A 21,704-nucleotide genomic window follows, 5' to 3' on the forward strand; every position below is an offset into this window, starting at 1 on the left:
CAGCCATTATCGCCCACACCCAAGAACTCAATTAAAAGAGCATGCAACGACCTTAGCACACAGGCACACATGTACACACGCGCACACACAGGCACATGCATGTACACACACACGTGCACACACGGGCACATGCATGTGTACACACACAGACACATGCATGTACACACACGCACACAGGCACATGTACACACACAGACACATGCATGTACACACACGCGCACACACAGGCACATGCATGTGTACGCACACACAGGCACATGCATGTACACACACACATTCACTAGCACATGCATGTACATACACATGGATACATACACATGGATACACACACACGCATGCACATGGACACACATGCGCACACACACACAGGTGGATGCATGTACACTCACACACACACTGGCACATGCATGTACACTCACACACACACATACGGACACATGCATGCATGTACACTCACTCACACACACACGCATGCATGTACACTCACTCACACACACACGCATGCATGTACACTCACTCACACACACATACACGCATGTACACACACACACGCGCGCACACACAGACACACACATGCAATGCGCACACACACACACATCTGTGGCCAAATCAATTAATCACTGTCTGTCACTGGAGCATTGTCGCAGCCTGTATTCCATAATGACCACCATTACCAAGTCTTAGCTTACTGTTAGTACAAACAGCTGTAACAATAGGCTTTTGTGTAGTTTTGTGCCTCAGCTATTACAGCACATGTAATACTGAAACAACATAAAACAATGAAATAAGGAGTGGTTGGCCCCATGTCGCCATCTTACATGATTTCGCTCTCACTATGTAGACCTGCCCATAAAGCTTCTTAAAACCTGCACTATGTATCTTTTTGTTTTTCCACATTTGGTGTTGTTAGGCCTAATTACATGTCAGATCTGTGAGGAGGAGAGCCTCAGAATGCACGGGTAACAATATTTCCATCACAATCACAATGCTGACGGGAACAGCAATTAGAACCACCGGTACATGCTGGTGTATATTTACAGTTACAAAATTAGAGCCATGTGACAGAGCACAGAAAGGTTCTGAGCTAAAAGTGTGGAGTAGACATTTTATGGCTCACTGTAGTCTGACCCAGTCCCCCCTGAGAGGTTACAAATGACAATAGGGAGAGACTTTTGAACACCACAATCTGAAGATAGGACAGAAGAGAATAGCAGTGTCTGAGTAATAAAAGTCCTAAAATGGTTTTCTTTCTAGCTACAAGAAACAATTACCTCCACTAAAATGTGGGCAAAACACCCACAAACCACATCTGTTGGAACCAATACAGCCGCTGTAAAAAGCCTGGACACAGAAGCTCCCTCAAGAAAGAAAGGCAAGGAGTACCATTTGTTCCTTTTTGACTGGGAACAACAATGGCGACAGATGTAAGGTGCAATTCAGAAATGTGCCTCCATTTTAAAAGTGTACTATGTAACTTTTCTAGTCGGGGTCTGCCTGCCAGCCTTCTTGTCTAGGGAGAGGAGTTTATTCTGAAACATTTCATCGTAATATTAATTATACTGTTGCATTTGTCTGTTAATTGAGGTTTTATACTCATTTATATTTCATACTGTGACAGCCACATCTTCTGGAGAAACTGAGCTCTGATGAATGAGGTCATAGATTGAGTTATTGCATCAGAGCGTTAGTATTTCACAGGAGGTAGTTGTAGTATCCTTGACTTTAGTTTTTATATTCTTTTAGTATTTATTTATAACTAAAACACACATAAATTTTGACAGAACAATAGGAATAACCGCTTGTTCCATTTTGATTGGGACAGACAATGGAGGGAGAGGTGCAAATCCGAAACGTCCTATGTTTGAATGAGTCATTGTTACCGTGTCTTGTTTCCTGTGTTAATGCGACGTACCACAGGGAGCTGGTGTCGTCCCACACGTCCATGTACAAGCAGCCCTGATAGGTTCACTTTTCACCGTGATTGACTCACAATGGTGAAGTGTCAGGGCGCTTGGTTTGCAGATAATGAGAGAAGCTTGTCTCTTCCTACTCGCACCATTCACCACAGCTTCAGAGGCGAGGTGGGCGGCTGCAACACCAACCCTATCCTGCTGTCTCAAACTGTACTCAAACTTATGGGGAAATAATTGAATGATTGCTGCCAAGGAGAATGGGAGCTTCTTTTAGCATTCAAAAGGTCAGAAGTTCAGCGGATAAATGTAACATTTTCTTGAACTAGTGAACTTGGAGCAACAGAAAAATTTAGATTGAGTTATCAAGTTTGAAATGTTAGCTTGATTACTCAATTTAAACTGAGAATAAATGTGCTGATTCCCAGTCACGCTTTCTAAATCTATCCCTGCAGACACAGATCCTAAGGCACACAGGAGACAGATGTAGCAGTGCTATCATGTCAGCTGCTCCTCCTCTCATCAGTGTATTCATATAGAGAGAAGGGCCCTGCTTGTTTAAGTGCCTGACACAAAATAAATAGTACAGTTAACCGTAACAACAGGTGATGTACCTGAGGACTAAAGGTGACGAGATGACAGACAAGATGATACATTTTGAAGTTATTGGCTCTGATAGAAGTGGTCATATTTTGTAACAGACCTATCCCAAAGGAAAACTGAATCCTGTCATTTGGACAAAAGAGTGAAAATGTTTTACCATTCACCTAAATAGCTTCTTCAGTTCTGACAGGGTTCTGGAAAGTCACTGTGGCTTCCTCTCTCCTCTTTCACCTGTCTGTTGCATGTCTTCTTCCTCCCATCTCATTTGTCCCTGTCTATGTACCGCATACATGTTGTGTGCCAGTGTTCTCTGTTGTCTCCTTCAGGGGCACCGCTCCAACTCTGCGGCTGATCACAGTGATCCCTCCCTGGGGAGGCACAGCTCTGACACCTGGGTGACTGCCCTGGAGGACTGGAGCTCGTGCACACTCCTGCCACTGTGCGCGTGTGAGGAGTGTGTGTGTGAGAGGCAAAGGGCTAATGGCCAACTTGAAGGGATTACCAGTTTAGCTACTGGGATTACTGGGAGTTCACGCACACACACACGCACAGTTTAAACTGTCAATATTCCCTGAGTCATCCAGGGGTATATTGGCTTTCTGGCACACCTCAGTAGTTCTCATTAGCATGCGCTCCAAAACAAACAGGGTTAAGAAGAGCGAAGCGTGACTGGGCTGAGTGAGGCTCTTCAGGGTCATGGGCATCCCGACAGGTTTAGCTCTGTAACAGGCCTGCAGGCTGCCTGTTAGAGGGAAACCAACACAGAAACAAGCAATGCTATCTGTGACAAATAACAACCAGTGGGATAATGGTTTGGTAATGGACGAGAAGTTATCATTGCACCATTGTTAACAGATTTCAGTTATTTTAAAAATGATCTTTTAATCTCATCACTCGTGTGAAAATAAGCACTTTTCAGCCAAACACCCCAGCTATTTCCCATTATTCAAACTGATTTTATGGGCTAATCTTACAGAGATTTCAATTTTGTTTTGCTGTATTAAGACTGTTAACCCAATGAGCGGTAAGACCTCTAGAGGTCTCTTAAATCCTGATACAAAAAATAGACTTTCTTTCTGCAATCCACATGTGTATGGCGTACCATTTTCACTGCAAAATAAATTCTGCATAATGAAGGTATCCCACTAATCTGTGATGTTTTTCATAGAGCCTAACTGGACACAGATGAAGTGAAAATTGATAGCCTTTGAAACCTTTTTATTTGAACGGCTGTAAAATATTGCTCCTAACCGTTTACTTTGAATGTACACGGTATAACATAAAGCCTCTCAGTCCCTTCTAGTGAATCCTATTAAAACGCTACATGCTAACGGCTGTTTCAGGTGAATATGCTTTGCGATATTTCATTAGCTGCGACTGAGTGAAATAATTAGACAATCACAGACCTTTTTTTCCTAAACCACATGTTTTGCCTTCATTAACCCGACGAAAGATGAAAGCTATTTAGTATTTAAATGTGCTCCTTGTAATGGATGTCTTATTGTACGTCACAACATCTAACAGACCATTTACTCTGCTCAAAAAAATCTATTAACTCTTGCAGCCTCAGGTGTATTCAGAGACTAGTTGACATAATCTGCGCGGTGTAGTCTCGTTTATGACTCCCGGGAACAAGACATCATCTGGGGAATTCGACTCTGGAATATTGTACCACACTGTTAACGTTATTGTAATAATTATAATTATCATCTTGAAACGGGATGAGCTGAAAAGAACAGCGGTAGTTATCAGGGCTGAATTAATGACATTTGGTGAGAGAGACAGATGGGGCTGAGGGGGCAAGGAGAGAGAGAGGAGGGTTGAATTAATAATGTGAAAATTAAGGAGCTCAAAGACTGACGCGGAGAAGAAAGGGTGAACTGTGTCCATTACGAAGGCTGGAAAAGTGCGATTGTGCCAAAGAGATGATTTGGTTTCAATGGAGGTGATAAAGAACTGAGAGAGGAAATATTGAGAAAACTGTATCAAGTGAAGAAAGGACAAACTCAATTAGAACTGCAGGCAGAAAGGTAAATCTATAAAAGCTATTATTATATAACCCTGGTGTAAAGCGATAACATGGGTATTTCTGAAACAAGGTGGTAGAGAGAGATACTAGTTCATGCTGTAACTATCCACTCTCCTGTTTACCACATCTACAGTAAAACCACTGCACAGCATTCACAAATATTGATGCTATAACTTCTACTGGCTAAAATAAGAACCAAAATGTATCACTTCTTTCACTGTTATGAGACCTAGTTCCACTGTTTGTCTTCTAAATCAAACATACTTTGACCTCCATAATCTTGGTAAACAGTCACATTTTTATATATTTTCCACCTTTAAGGCACTCAAAGTACTTTACATCAAGGAACCATTCACCCATTCACGCAGTAATGTACACGGACACCGGGGACAAGGTGGGTTAAGTGTCTTGCCCAAGGACACAACTACAGTATTCATCTTTGGGAGCTGGAATCTCACTGCCAACCTGTGGATCTGTGAATCTGACCGCTCTACCAATGATGGTTGCGTCGACAGTGGGATTCAAATGGCCAACTTTCGGATCCATGGACAAACACTCCAAAAACACCAACTGAGTGCTACTTCGCAGTACTATGGGCCACTGGTAATCACGAATATTAGGGATATACATATTATCAAAAAAAAAACTTAAAAAATAATACCATACCCAGTGGAAGCCAAGCAGAAGCTGTGTTTCTATTTGAAATTATGATTATTATAACTTTATTTTCAAAGATTGATACATTACAGAAGCTATTTATGCTATATATGCAAAAAAATGGGGTAATACAACTCAAAATAATTGTCCAACTTTGCTAAAGAAAGAAGAAAAACTAAACCAAAAGAACACTCCTCCTGAAAACATTCTGGTTCCAATTAATCTGTGCTACCAACTTTTATGCACAACTTATGTTGTTTATTAAAAGTCCCATATTACACAAAATGGATTCTTGTGAGCTTTAAGCCATGTTATAATCACCTCACGAAAAACATACCCGGAGTTGTGTTTTGTCTCATTCTCACATGTTTGAGTAATCCTTTATTATTCGTCTGTCTATGTCTCCAAAGCTCAAAATGCTCCGTTCCAACTTGTGATGTCATGTTTTTAAGTTAACAACTGCCTTTCACTTTATGTTCAGTTGATGTGGGAATGAAACACAACACAACTCCAGGTACGGTTTGATGAGGAAACAACATTATAACACAGATCAGAAAATTGCCTAATATGGGCCCTTTAATGCTTGAGTTTTTACCTCTAAAGGAATGCCATAAGTGTATTCTTCTCCCATTCTCCTTAACCTGTGCAGAGCGTTGTGGCTGTTGGGAGCCGTGCACAGCTCGACCCCCTGCGGGGCCGCACTGATGCAGGAGGAGATGAAATAGCACTTCCTCAGGGGTAAACACACCTCATTTCACACTCACCTCACCACAGCCATATACGTCCTCACATACAAACTCCAGGCCCAAATACAACTAGCCATTTCAGACGGGAATATTACCCAAGCTGATTTTCACAGCAATCACAGACCACTGTTTCCCTGGGCATGCTGAGGAGGAGAGCCGAGTTCTCATGAGAAGTGAATGCATGTATTTTAGTCAGGGTTTTGGGGTAGCTGCATGTGTGTGTGTGTGTATGTGTGCGTATACGGGGGCAATGCGGCTGGGACCAAACCAGGTGGAAAAGTGATGCTGTAGAGGAGTGAAGATACTAACTGGGTCATACAGAGAAAAAAAAAACATATCAGGGAGAAACAAAACAACACACACACACAACTTAAAATATATTCATGAGTTTCAACTTTCTGTTTATAGGCAACATTATCAGGGCATCTGACCATTCAAAAGACGTAGAATATTGCAGTGAGTTGTTAATTGCCATGGCAGCATTCAGCTAAATAAAACACTGCCACTGTGTCCATGATGCTGAACTGACTAACTAACTAACTAGTTTATCCTTTGCTTTGTGTCACTTTGGAACATTGTAGAGCGATTCCACTCTAATAGGAGACACAAAAAATAAATCTCACCATTAAACACCCTTTGGATACTTTTCCTTGACACGATGATAATAATGTGTATCTTGTATGGAATGGCAGATATTTAAAGCAGACCTATTTTGCAAAATCGATTTTTTCAGAGTTTTTAGGCATGTTATAGTTGTTTCCTCTTCTCATTTACCCTCTCGAAGTTGTATTTGGAGTAATTTGTGCATATTTGAGCACTCTTTAATCCATATAATCTTTAAGCCAACCCCCGTTTTCACCGCCACCAGGATACGCCCACTGCTTTGTACTTAATTCGTTGTCCAATTGTATTTTCTTTTATCGGTGATACACGTAGGATTTGTCAGCACTGCATAGTAATTTTGGTACAAATGAAAAAAAAATTAAAAATGTGCAGCTATCCATAGGAGGGGCCGACAACTTCACGGCTCTTTGTTATGATGATGTTTACGGTGACGTCTGCGAACGTATTTTAATGTATTAAGTCATTTTAGACAAATATTATGATTTAAAATGTGAAAATTCTAACCTATTGATCCACAGGTGTCGTAGATTGTATAGTAGGCCAAGGCACAATATGTCTTCTTTAAGAGTAAATCGTTTCGCTTCCTCAGTTCTGACAGATTTCTGATAAGCTGTTGCCTTATATCTGCCAGTAGGGGGGGCTCACTACACTAAAACTAACGCACCCTAGTTGTTTATCGTGAAAAGTTTCTGTTGTTATCAAAAGAAAATGAACTCAACTAACTATGGGACAGCATTTCAGAAGACTCCCTCTGGGTAAAATTCAGCAGCAAGTTTCAACAGACCATTTGAGAAATAATTGGGCTTCTTGATATTAAACTGAATCTCGAACTAACCTGTTGACCTTAGGCCCTCCTCCGACAGGGTAAAAATTCAGTTCTCTCTCTTTTTCTGTTTTCGTTATTTGCAAGTCTTTTCCAAGTCCTCCATTTGGTCATTGATTTTTTTCTCACTTTTGCAGTTTTCTCTGAGCACCACTTCACACAGCTTTACTCCTTGTCTTCTACCTGAATCTGTGCTGCTGTGTTTCCGCTTTTCAGAAAACTCACCCTAAGTCAAAGAAATGGAACCTGTTTGGATCGAAGTCTGGATTCTGTTGCCAAAGAGTGGAGTTTGTAAACACATAGATAAGGGATTGGAGCGTTAGCGTTAGTTTATTTTTCAGCGAAATCGTGAATGGATTTAAATTTGATGGGGAAATATATATAACAGGACTATTTTTCGTGAAGATGCATGCATTTCTGTATCTGTTTGTGAGGTAATATGCCAAAGAATTCAGAGTTTAGACCCAAGCCCATGAGCCCAAATAGAAGGTTGTAGCAATAACATTTTTATATAGTGCTTTTCCACCTTTAAGGACCTCAAAGCACTTTATATCAAGCAACAACAGAAGTCGAACCGCCAACCTGGATCTGACCGCTCAACCAATGATGTTTACGTCGAGAACGGGATTCGAAATGCCAACCTTCGCATCAGTGGACAATCGCACCACCAACTGAGCAACTCTCGCCCAAAAACCAGTCTAAGGAGCAAATACTTTGAGCCAGATGATAGGCTGTAGCATGGAAAAGGACGGAAGACTAATTTGATGAACAGAGTTGTGACGTGCTTTTAGAGACACTGGGGAAACTTAAGTACTTAATACATGGACTATAAGTGTATCATCAGTATGCTGGGACTGTCCCTTCAGCTTCCATTAACATTATGTGGTGTGAGTTATTCTGCAAACTTGACGGCATAAAACAGGGCATAAAACAAGCCATATTAAAGAGTGGAAAGTGCTTAAAACATCTCTTGATTTACAGGGGGACTGCATTAAGCCCAGCATTCTGCACCTAAACTCAAATGGATATACAAAACAACGGCCAGCTTAAGATAGATATTGAAACAGTAGAAGATATGAGGGACCTAAAGGATTTGGGTCATTCTAATTCAAGGGTAAATGCTTTTTTCCCCATCTAGCTGCAATTCCTTACATGGTTTGTATATTAACGCTGTCTGTTTTTATCAGTACTAGTTTCAGAACCTCCACTCCAAAAATAATTTCAAAGCTTTTAACCACCTCATAGTTATTTCCTCTTTTCATGTTCCCTCTCAAAGTTGTATCTGGAGTATTCACGCATGCAATTTTTAAACTATATTTTTAACTATATTGCCAATTTCACCAAATAACGGTGGATAAATGAATCTATCCATGAATTAAAATGTGCATTTTTTTTAAGTACCCTGTAGGGAAGGGACAGTATAAAATGGCCCTGTTTTGTTAACTGTGGCCAATGACGCCATGGCATGACTCAATACTGTGGAGCTGCATATTTTATAACGCTTAACAAGAACGAAAAAAAAAAAGTGTTTGTCTATGATATATTACTCTCTGGAGTAAAAAAATCACATTTTTATATAGCACTTTACATGTATGTATGTATGTATATAGTGCTTTTCATCAAAGAACCAGACAGTGGGGTTAAGTGTCTTGCCCAAGGACACAATGACAACATTCGTCTGTGGGAGCTGGAATTGCACCGCCAACCTGTGGGCCAGTGAATCTGACTGCTCAACCAATGATGTTTACATTGAGAGCAGGTTTTAAACAACCAACTTTCAGATTAAGTGGATGAACACTCGACCACCTGAGTTACGGTCGCCACCAACAGTAGCTTAAAATAGACATAAGACAATTTCTTTTGGCTGAAGTGAAGTTTATGATGATCAAAAATAAAAATGTATGAACTCAAGACTACGAGGAATGCTGCTTTTTCAATAGACCCAGAGAAATAAATGAGGCCTTTCTATACTGTCAGGACGCCCATCCTAATGCCACAATATACCTTAATCCTGGTTATCATCCTACCCAAGTGCCCAGACATTCCACTAACATATTTGGCTAAAACCGTATATTTGAAGTTTTGTTTTTACTATGACCAAAGAGTGTCCCTATCGTTTGCCTCCATATATATAAAAAACCCATACAGACATGTTCTCTTTAGATCCATTGCCCTGTGCCCTGGATACAGATCAGAGTGGTATAGCCGGCCTTGTCCCTGCAGCAGTGGGCTCTGACAGGTGGCTTATGACACATGTATGCAGAGCCCGGGGCGGCCCATGTGTTATCCACAGTAAAAACACTACAGTACAGTCACCTCTCTTCCTCTTCTGTTCCAGTGTGCTAACATAGCCTCTAACCTCAGTCACTTTGTCTCTGACCTGTCTAAAGGCACACGGCCCACATATGCCTAAACCTCCGGGGGGGGGGGGGGGGGGCTTGGACTCCCGCTCTCTCCCACCACTCTCTCAGCTCCCCCCTGACAAAATAAGCTGCCAGACCTGCGGTGGTTAGCAACATGCCCCTGCTGCGGCACACTGAATAGTACATACATTAGCTGCTATAGCTGTGGGAAGGAGTATTAATCGTCAGCTTGAATGCATAAACATGTACAGTGTAGATACAAGAAGTACTATTACTCAACTGTACGTACAAACTGTGAAGAGAGAGGCTGCAGCTGAAGAGCATATTTACATTTCATCATCAAATAGAATATGTAAGACGTGCTTCTCAGGTATTGCATTTGGGTTGTATTGGATTTATATGGATTTATGTTGTTTTTAAAGGTCCTACTTACACAAAATTGACTCTTGTGAGCTGTAAGCCGTGTTAAAATGTTATCTCCTCAAAAAAAGAAACCTAGAGTTGTCTTTTGTTTCATTCACACATGTTTGAGTAACTCTTTTTTATTAGTCTGTACATCTCCAAAGCTCAAAATGCTCTTTTTCAACTTGTGATGTCATGAAGTGGTAGTTTTCAAGTTAACAGCTGCTTTTTATCTTTAGATCAATAGTAATTCCAGGGCTGAAATTATCCAAATGATTCTAGTGAAGGTGCATGGAGTTTCAAAGCACAGTGGAGCACTTCCTGTATTACCATATGACATCACAAAGTGGAGTGTTTTCAGTTTGGGAGAAGAACTTTTGGGTTTTTTTTGTGTGAATGAAACAAAACACAACTCTATGCGTGTTTATGATGAGGAAACATTATAACATAGATCAGAAATAGCGTAATATGGGACCTTTAACTTATATATATATATATTTTTTGGATTATCGTCGATTGATAAACAATTTCGGAATCAAAAACCAACACTACCTACAAATTATATATGTCTAAAAAATGTTTTTCAATTATTTCAATGTAGATTCTTGAGCTAATTTAAACAGCACTGATCCAATGCAGTAGCTTGGGGTTCATTATTTTTCTTTTAAATAAGGGAGGATTGAACTATGAAAGGCTCGATTGTTCTTGCAGTGGGTTGCAGTCCTTTGTAATGGGAATCCAACAGAAAACACTTTTTGAGGCTGTGTTTTTGAGCTTTTAAACCTCTCAAACTCCAAAACTGTCAATCTTTTGGTAGCAAGTGGCATTCATCTTCACTTTGAATCGCATCTTCACCAGACTATGAGCTGGTGTATTTGCACACATACACAGTGTGTTGCAGTGACATATTGCCACGCTACAATAACCTTTATTATTAATGATGTGATTTCGTCAGGCTGTCTTGGTTTTATTTCTACCAGAAGTGTAGTTTGCAGCAGACAGCTTCTACTTCTGAGCCACTGTCCCAAAAGTCATACATTTTTTAAACATGAGCACATTTTCTTCCTGGGTGTTTTCTTTTCTACAAAGTGCTTTTTTGTGTTATGTTGGCTCTCACCTGCCATCATGCTCCAAACTTTATTATGGAACTTTAGTCTTAAAAAAATGGTTTCTAATCTGTTCCAGTTGCACAGTATTGATGGTTATATCTCTGGGTTTCAAAATTAAAATTGTTAAAATGCATCTTTTTGTTGTAATATAGGGAGTTCTTGGGTCTAGTCAATAGAAATGATGAGGTTCAAGATTTTGTGAATTTACCTTTTAGATATTTCATGGTAAAGTACAACATAATCAATAGGGAAATAGTATCTTGTCCTCCATCTTTGAGTATAACGTCATCACATTGTAGCATCTGGAAAACACCAATAAATTTTAGTTTGTGCTGTATGTTTTGTCATAAACTCATCCAACAACATGCTAAACGTTTTCTGTTTTTTCTTCCCCTTAATGTCGATCAGTACGGCATTAAATTAAAAAAATATCTCTGGACATGGAAGTGGGTGACGTTACCAAGATACAGATCGAATCTGTGGAGAGGCTGTCAACACCTACAACCCAATTCAAAACCAACATTACCAAAATATTTCCATCTAAAAACCACTGCTAAAACATGAACCAATTAGTCAACTTTTTCCCGATTGCTCCTGGAATTAGAAAACATTTTTTTGGAAGCTGCGTGCACTTGTTTCGTAGTGTGACACCCCTGAGTGCAGCAACAGAGAGCAACTTATTATTTTAATCGCAAAAATCTGGCAAAGGAAAACATATTTTTGTTGTTTACCGGATTCATTTAGCCCAGCCCCAAAACTCTCTTGGCACACACATATTTTTCGTTATCAGACAGCTGGTATAGTCTCCGGTGTCTACTTGTTGTTTTATAGCTTTCATATGCCAATGTTTATGTAGCTCTCAAATGGCACGCAAGCTTAATATAGGACAATCAAGCGTAACATTACGACCGTCTTATTCTCCTGAGTGTTTGTCCAGGGATCTGAAGGTTGGCTGTGCGATTCCAGCTCCCACAAATCAATGCCGTTGTTGTGTCTTTGGGCAAGCCACTTAACCCACCTCACCCTCAGTGTCTGCGTACACTGGTGTATGTGTGTCATGACCCCTGCCGGTCTTGCCCCTTCTTGCATCTCCCCACTCCCTCCTGTGTCCGAGCCTGAAGCTGGGCGGAGATTTTTGTCTCCTCCCGTGCGCACCTGGGGCTAATCACCCATCAACCACACCTGGGAAGGATAAGAGGAGCCTGGACCTGACACCCAGCGCTAGATCATCCGCGTATCTTTGTGGTGCTCCTCGCTTGGCTCTGTTCTTGTTTTTGCGCTCATTGGATTTTACTTACTGGATATTCTTGCTCCTCACCAGATCCTGCTCCCTGGACCTGCTCTGCCCTCCCGTCTCCGACCCTGCTCTTCCCCATCGGTACCGTCCGCCCTGTCTCAGACCCTGCTCCTCACGTTCTCACCTTGGACCACGGCGCTCTTCCCGATTCACCGTTTGATCTACCATCATTTTTGCACTTCTGTTGTAAATAAACACTGTGAAACTATTCCCCGAGTTCTGTCTTTTTGGTCCCTCTTGCCCATCGTCACGACAGCATGTAAAAATGTGAGCATTTACCATTTACGTTTTACTGATCATTGTCTACATGCACGAACTGTAATTTTGGGAAGGCTCTAGAGTTCAGTTGTCCGGGTTAAAAATGTGTAGGAAAATGCATGGGAGCCACTTCTCTTCCTGTGTGCATTTACGTCTCTCTATATACTTAGTCAGCCTGTTAAATCAAATTATCTTTACATTCTTAAGTGGCGTTTGTAAAGCACTCAGCATATTATCACGAGGGGAGTGGGGTGGGGGGGTTGGGGGCAGGAAGTGGCATTTCAATTAAATGAGAAACGAACACATTTAGAGCTGAATGAAAAGGTGCACGACTGAAACTCCACGTGATGAACGACTAGAGAACATAATTAACAGTTCAATTCAGAAATGTCACAATAGCAGAACAAGGGTCTACTGTTTACCTCAAACACATCACCCGAGTTGGCACCCACGCACAAAAATGATTACATCTCCATCACTGCTGTCTGCTAATAAAGTCCCCTTGTCATTACACTGGCGATTGTTTTAATGTGGAGGGCGTTAAACAGCAGGAGAGAAGTAAGCCGATGGTGGATGTAAAATCAGTACCAGGCCAAAGCAAACTGCAACATATTTTAACCCATAAACAACTTTATGAGATCCTCTGGGGCCATTAGTGTTTCAGCGATCATTTGTTCACAGTATTCCCAGTAGCGTAACTGGATTAGCCTCTGGAGTCTCTTTCGGCAAAACAGGTCAAACCACCAATAAACAAAAGTTCACTTAATAGTATATAGTCGTGGCATAATGAATTTAATACTATGTTAAACTCAATATGCCATTTTGTTTAATTCTATCATTAAATTCGCACACTTAAAGCATTTTCTCTGCATTTTCCCAGAGAAAGCTTTGAGGATTAGTTATAAAATATTAGCAGTGGGATTTTCGGCTCTTTTATGGGATCCGAATCTTATGGATCTGTTCATTTCAAAGAGTCGTTTAAAAGACTGGATTTTTTACTATTTATTTATATGACAAAAGCCAATGTGAGAACTCATTTTATCAACTAATCAGGGAGAAAAACAACCAAGGCTCAGATGTGTTTAAAATGGTTCAAACTGAGAGAGCGAGAGTGTTTAACCTTTGGACTTATGCATAATCTAATTAAATCATGAAATCATTAATCATAATAATCATTTTAATGTTAATGTAAACTGTTAATATGATGCCAAATTTTTTTTATGCACAAAGCTCTCACTCATATCACCTGTTCAATTTCTGTGTTGATTCTTGCGTCGGTTCAGTGTTAATCAGTATAAAAATGCATACAATAAGAAAGAAAAAGATTCAGCTCTTTTTAAAAAATGAGATCCGGGTCTATCTGTTCTTATTAAGGAACCGTTCAAAAGAGCCGACTCATTCAAGAGTGTGGCATCACTACTAAATATGTATTTATGCCCATTTCTTTAGAAAATATGAAACATTCTGCTTATTTATTTTGTTCAGATACAAATAATAAGTGATTCTTAAAATGAATGCTTTTAGTCTCACATAACATATTCTTGCATTTTGCTCCAATTAAGTGTTACCAACCATGAAACTAGATAATGAACAAAGACCATCAAAGTAAACACGAAATGCACTTTTCAATTATTTTCCCCAAATATTATTCATAAATATTAATTACTACAAATACTACTATAAATCTAGAAGCTTGTCCTAAATAAAAAATAAAGGAAAATAAAGGAAAATAAAAACTGGAAATGTCAGTAGTGTTTTAATACAGTACTGCTCTTTCAGTGCACTTAAGGTACACTCACACAGTAATGGATCAGAAAAAATCTAAAGGCAGACATGACACAAAGAAGACTGTAGTTATTATAGTTATTATGTAGTTACTTATCCAGTAGGAACAGTAGACCCACCTCTTTGCTGTCTGCACACGTCAAGCTTAAGCACATTAAACAGATTTTGTGTTCGATATAGGCCTGTCACGATAACACATTTTGAAGTTCGATATATCGCTGAAGAAAATATAAATGATAAACGATAATACTGAAACTAACTTATGCCACTGATACAATAAGCCTAATGTAGAATTATAACCAAAAACTGTTTTAAAAAAGACATAAAGACTTTGGTAGTTAGTTTGCATCTATAATGAGTCATAAAAAGTGCTGTAAATTTCAGACTATAGAGCGCACCTGAATATAAGCCGCACCAGCTAAATTTGAAAAGGTTTTTGTGCTGTAACATGACATTTACACAGAAAGATGGTACACAGAAGGTTTTTTTTAGTTTTAATTTAGGAAAGACTTTTTTTTCCTTTTTTTTTTTTTAACTGTGTTTGAAAAGCATCAGTTCATAATCTTTCCCCATGTCTCACTTTTGCATTTACTGTTAGAGTGCCCCCCAGTGGCCGTTAAATTAGCCGCACTGTTGTATAAGCTGCAGGGTTCAAAGCGTGGGAATAAAGTAGCAGCTTATAGTCCAAAATTTATGGTATTTATTCAACCCTCAGCTCAAATTGAATTGCAGAAAAGGAGAAATAACAAAAACTTCTAGTTCTAGTCCTAAGAAAAAGTACCCACAATAAATATTCCCCAAAAATAACTGTTCCATCTAACATATATTGAACGAAAAGTCGATATGTTAATTATCGTGACAGGCCTTGTTCAATATCACCAATGCAAGAGTAAAACAACACAGCCCAGTTACTGCATGAATCATAATAACTTAAAATGTCTTCATAATGACTATATTAGAGACTCAAGGGTTTGTGTCCTTCCCAATGTTCTTGAACAGGGTCCCAGACATTAGCCAGCCCCCTCAGCTGGCCCTGGACAGTGGGGCATAGCTGACAGGGGGAACATGTGTGCTGGCGCCATGCTAATCACTCTAGCCATAATCACCATTTTCTTCTTGTAAATGGATTTGACCTTTTTATCAGCAGTTTGCCCTGTGTCCACCAGCGCTCATGTGTGAGTGAGTGAAGACAAGAGGAGAACAGAAAGAGAGGAAGAAAGAGGTAATTTGGCTTATAGCAAGTGGCTGATTGTAACTGTGCAGGATCTAAATCTGCCGCACACACATACAGTCCAAGTCGATGTGTAACGAGGTGCAGTGTGCAAGATATAATTTCCTGTTATTTCAGATAAGCAGGAAATCCTAATCAAGCAAGAGGGACACGGATGGAGCATTTCCGTTCTAATAATCTAGATTGTTCTGACATCTTCATTTTTCTATGAATGGTACTTTACCTTTTCTGCTATTCTGTGTTATCTTGCATTTGTGGCTTTCACTGTTTCTTGCAACTAAATAAATGCAGCAATGTTCAAATGTTTGTTTTGTAATATCTGCCAGCGCTGCTAGACGTAAATCAGGAAATAAACAAATAGATAACACCCCCTTGTTGCTCAGAGAATAGACTTTAAAGCAGTTCTGCTTGTGAACAAGTCTCTCTATGGCCCAGCACCAAAGTACATGCCAGACATGTTAGTGCCACATGAACCATCTCGCACTCTGAGGACCTCAGGGACCGGCCTCCTGCTGGTGCCCAGAGTCAGGACTAAACAAGGGGAATCAGTGTTTCAGTTTTATGCAGCTAAAACCTGGAACAGTCTTTCTGAAGATGTGAGACAGGCCTCTACTTTGACAATGTTTAAATCCAGGCTGAAAACAGTTCTATTAAGCTGTGCACATGTCAAGTGAAAAGTTTTTACTTACTTCTTTTTTAATGTTAATTCTATGATGATTATTTATGTTTTGATTTGTTGTATTTTTTCTTAATCTGTAAACCACTTTGAATTACTTTGAATTAGAGGTAAATATAAGCCAGTCCATGTCAAAACTGCATTAGAATTAAAGAAGCTACTTGAATTAACCGGATTAGTGGCCAAACGTATTGACTGTAAATCGTCGTCTGGTTTGACATAATTAAACCGTTTGCCAAATGAGTAAATGCAAGCCTGTGTGTTCAGCCTACTTGATTTTGAAGTGCCATTCCCCTGCTTTTGATTCTTTGTTTACTTTAATTTAATCCAGTGTAATATTTGCAGACACAAAGCTACTGGATTGTCCCATAAAGGTCAGTCCTTGAGGCAGGCTGATTAAAAATGATGTTGCTGAGCCAAAATGGCCGACTCCGCAGGTTTAGGAAATGTATCAGTCGCATTCATTAAATATCTTATATTTTCACAGTTCAAATCCTGATATGCTTATTTCCAATACCAGTACTTTAACAATCCTTGCCTTTTGATACAAATACCTGAACAGTACCTTTTTTCTGTGCCTCAAGGAATGTCCAATTAAATTATGAAGTTCTATGACTCATTTTAGATACAAACTATCTACTTAAGTGTTCTGTTATTTATTTGTTGTACTTCATGTCATATTTTTTATACAATTTTCTACAGTTACAATCGTTTTTGGGGGATAATTCTGCTTTACATTTTGGTTTCAGTATTATCATTTATCGTCTATATTTAATTCAGCTATATATCTTCAAAATGTGTTATTGTGACAGGCCTAATTAATGGCCAATGATATGAAAAAAGATGTCTCAAGTTTTTAATCAGAAGGAGGTTGAAGATTGGATCATATTACTCATTTGGCTTTAACTTCAGACTGTGACTCAAAGTGGATATTAGCTTTTGTACAGACTGGACAGACTTTGAGACACGAGGCCCACACTGGCCAATTGGTGGGGTTTTTTTGGGGTTTTTTTTTTGGGTGGCTATAAGAAGCAACTCTCTAGCTCTTTTGTTTACAGGTAAGATGATACACAGTAGTTTGTTTGGGCGCATGTAGAGCTATGTTAAAATGTGCATGCGTGACAAGTCTGTGCTGTGTAGTTATTGTCTGATTCCCGCAGAATATTTTGGATATTTCTTATACGCACGGGACCTTTTCGCTTAGTGCGTAAAAGGAGCCAAGTTTTGATGCTCAGCCCTGCAGATAAAGTTCACAGTGTAGTTTTAAAAGACCTTTAAGGGGATATAAAATGGAGCTTTTCACTATGGCGGTGCATCCTTCATCATTACCTCAATCGGAGTTTTATTTAGGCTGATTCATGCATGTTTGAGTAATCCTGTATTGTCCTATTTTATTTTATTTTTTTACAATCATGCTTTTAGTCATACATAAGGGTTAAAATGATTACATAGCCATTTTACATGTAAATTATAATCAGCTGCCTGCTGCAGTGAAATGCCACGATGACTAACAGAAGTCACTGACCTTGTTTCTGTTATGAAGACGCTTTAGATCGATACAGCGGTTTACACTGAACAAACTGTTACCCATGGTTTAATAATACTCCCCAAAAAGGCATAATAAGTCTCATTAACCTTAGACCACAGATAAGCGAGCATATTTTGCAAAACTCTAAAGCTACTGCCCAATACTACAGATTTATACGTTTGACTGGCTTCTTCTACTTAGCATTGATTGAAGTCATTGCAGCAGTACAGATCTGTAGCATCAATGTGCGTCCAAGACCAATCCAACACACAATAGAGCACTCTCCAACACGGCCAAGGAAATGAAGTACTGTAATGATATAATTACAGTTCTTGAAAACACATTAAACATGGAAAGTGTCACGGACCTATGCTATTAACATTCACTGACCTCTCAATAAAACCATGACACAATGAGAGGTAACAATAACCTCTCTGAACAGGCTTTTGCTTCTTGAAACACAAAGGGAATTTTGGAAATAAAAGAGGCACTGATTGAGCTCAAACAATTTAGCAGTTATGCCCAAGGAAAGACCATTATTAGACAAGGTCATGGGCTGTTTTGTAAAATGTGAAAATTGAAAGTAGCACACAAATTACACTGGCAAAATAGTAACATTAACTAATTCTTGATTTTAAAATGACTTCTTTAGACAGGTTTAATCCATCATGGCACTTTGCTTTCACCTAAAAAACACTGTTATATGAAGTACTTTGTAAAGCTTTTTTAATGTAGTTCATAACATGCTTTGGTCCTAGTTTACTGGTTTAGACCAGCGGTCGGGACCCTTTTTAGCCGAGAGAGCCAAAAAAAAGTCACATATTTTAAAATGTATTTCTGTGAGAGCCATACAATATTTTTAAACTTTGAATACAACTAAATATGTGAATTTTTAAAAAAGACCAACAATTGTAGAGTATAAGAAGTCTCTGAATGTATTGTTAATATTTTTTTTAATAACATCTGTGGGAGCCAAGTTTTGGTTTACATTTGGTAATGCATGCAAATTCAGAGTGTTAATATTTTAATGTTCATAAATGATGTTTTATGTTAATATTTGATTTATATGTATAAGCTACACTTGTTTTATTGTATTAATGTTGACTTTGGAAAATATCTTAGGACTGTCATTATTGAAGTTTTACGTAAATATGTTACCGTCACTTTAAGAGCGATAGCACGCACGAGGAAGAATGGACGGAGTCAAATGGTTTTCTTACCGTAGTATTGTTTATTTTTGAGAATTACTTGATTTGATTACTTCTGTATTTATGTATAATTTATTCATTACTTATTGTGTTAACAAATATCAGCTAAGATTTATCTGAGAGCCAGATGCAGTCATCAAAAGAGCCATGTCTGGCTCGCGAGCCATAGGTTCCCGACCCCTGGTTTAGACCATAGACTGTACATATAAATGGACATAATTAACCTGGTAGCCACGGAAGTGAGCACGGGTGCACTTCCAGCTCCATCAACTCTGGCTCCAATTCACTTTACATTAAAAAATTGTCACACCTCTCTCTGTAACTGCTGCACCGAGCTTCATCATTTTGGTCTTAAAATGACTAATTTCTTATTAATTAATCACACTGACCTGCTCCACCTGGTGATTTTATATCACCATTTTGTTCATACATCAAGATATGAACATTACTAACAGACAAATCAGGTGCCTTCTTTCCTCGAGGTCGTTCCAGCTAGCATTAGCAAGAGGTTTGATTGACAGCGTTACTAAGCATCCCTGCTAAACCAGCGGTGTGGGCGGGAAGGGGTGTTACCAGCAACAGCCTGACTCCGGATCGGCTCTTTGGTTGCTATGATACTCACGGTAGGTCTATAGTTTAGACTTGGTTTGAACCTTATTTAGTTCATTTGAAATAGACCTTTGCAATTACCTGGTTTGGCCATGGTTGTGTCGTGGACATCTGCATCATCTATACTGCATAAGCCTTCCTATGAGACTATAGCAAGTTTCGTGTATAGTCCTACCTGGTTCTGAAGTTTGCTGGATGCGGATGCCCATCATAGAGAGACAGGAAGTCGTACTCTTCTTCTATGGCGAATGACAGGAACACAAGCTGAATCCTGCTGCCGTGCTCGCCTACGATGACCCAGGTGCAGTTGGCTCCATTGGGATAGCCATAAGGGAAACCCGGAGACTCTATACTGCCATTTCGTCCTTTCATCGTCCCACCACAAGTGTAGATAAAACCTGGAGAGAGAGACACAGTATCTTCATATAACACTATTCTTATGCTTGAAAATAAATATATCCATGTGCTCGCAAAGACATTCTAATTTGGGCTCCTCTTGTATGCTGCTGGATTTATACATTCCCATATTGCAAGTACTGTGGCAACATGGGACCAAAAAAACATTAAATAGAAAGTCGTGTTTGAATATTGTTGAATTCTGTACACTGTGGATAAACTACCTCGGAAACCTTTGGTACCATTCTGCGGTTGACCTATGGACAAATAAGTGGCAGTGATAACAGCACTTTCATAAATGGTCAAATTTTTGTATAGCCCTTTTCCACCTTCAAAGCACTCAAAGCGCTTTTAAATCAAGGAACCACTCACCCATTCACGCACACATTCATACACCAGTCTATAGTGATTTAGATGAGAGCGTGGACAAGCCATAAATCAGCATGATTCACATAGGTCAGCACTGGTCAGGAAAAACATAATAGGTCATAATTAGATATAAATATGTATTATACAGTCCACAGCATCATCTGCATGTGGAGGAGTTAAAAGCGAATACTCTGAGGACTTGAGAATGATCCACTGTGTGCATTAAGAGCAGTGATTACATCTCCTTACAGAAATTGAAAAGGCCTTTATAATTCCGTTAGAATGGATATTTTTGACAAATAACACAACAAAAAAATGAAATGTCTGAATGAAGACTGTACTGGTGGAAAGCTCGCGGAGCAGATGGTGCACAGAATCAATTTAAGTGCAGCTATCCAGTTTCTATAGGCATTTCAATTGATTACAGTGGAACGGTGGAAGCGGCGGTTGCAGCTCCATTTGCATAAGTTTCATGTAGGCAATATGTGAAGGGTTAAGCTTTGCATATGGTAGGTTTGCAGAGGTGCTCCAGATACCATCTCCTCATCCTTTAGTAATAGTGAAGAGCCACATGTTCAGAGCAGTACCCCGGGGGGCAGTTTGCTCTTTTAGTTTTGGACAAGCACCACAGAGGGATTATTACACCTTCTCACTGGTCAGGAAAGGTGAGATCATGACCTATTCAGGAGCAACAGTGGCTCAGTTGGTGCAGTGTTTGTCCACTGATCCAAAGGTTGGCGGTTTGAATCCCGCTCTTGACAGAAATATCATTGGTAGAGAGGTCAGATCTACCAGCTCCCAGATGAATGCTGTTGTTGTGTCCTTGTGCAAGACACTTAACCCACCTCGCCTGCAGTGTCTGTTTACACTGGTGTATGAATGTGTTTTTGAAGGGCTGAGTGATTCTTTGATATAAAGCGCTTTGAGTGTACAAATGTGACCACTTACCATTTTATTCATTCACAGGGCCAATACTTGTATCTAGAACTTGCACTTTAAACAGCACCAAAAAGAGCTAAGTGAAATTGGCCTCAACAGTTACAAATATAAATACGTTTAAAGCATTCACTTTTTGTATTCC

The 21,704-nt window shown here is 39.5% G+C and overlaps 1 protein-coding gene across 1 annotated transcript in view; it reads right to left on the reverse strand.

Moving 5' to 3' along the window:
• Positions 1 to 20,499, reverse strand: part of LOC117379073 (CUB and sushi domain-containing protein 3-like) — a 319,068-nt gene extending 298,569 nt beyond the window's left edge. Inside the window, exons 1-2 of the mRNA XM_055225479.1 lie at positions 20,463 to 20,499; positions 20,034 to 20,256 (exon numbers count right to left, since the gene is read on the reverse strand). Coding sequence (XP_055081454.1) covers positions 20,034 to 20,256; positions 20,463 to 20,499 — 260 coding nt within the window. The remainder of the gene's footprint in view (positions 1 to 20,033; positions 20,257 to 20,462) is intronic.
• Between the last annotated feature and the right edge of the window lie 1,205 nt (positions 20,500 to 21,704).

This window comes from Periophthalmus magnuspinnatus, chromosome 11, assembly GCF_009829125.3.
Source record: "Periophthalmus magnuspinnatus isolate fPerMag1 chromosome 11, fPerMag1.2.pri, whole genome shotgun sequence".
Taxonomy (NCBI): domain Eukaryota; kingdom Metazoa; phylum Chordata; class Actinopteri; order Gobiiformes; family Gobiidae; genus Periophthalmus; species Periophthalmus magnuspinnatus.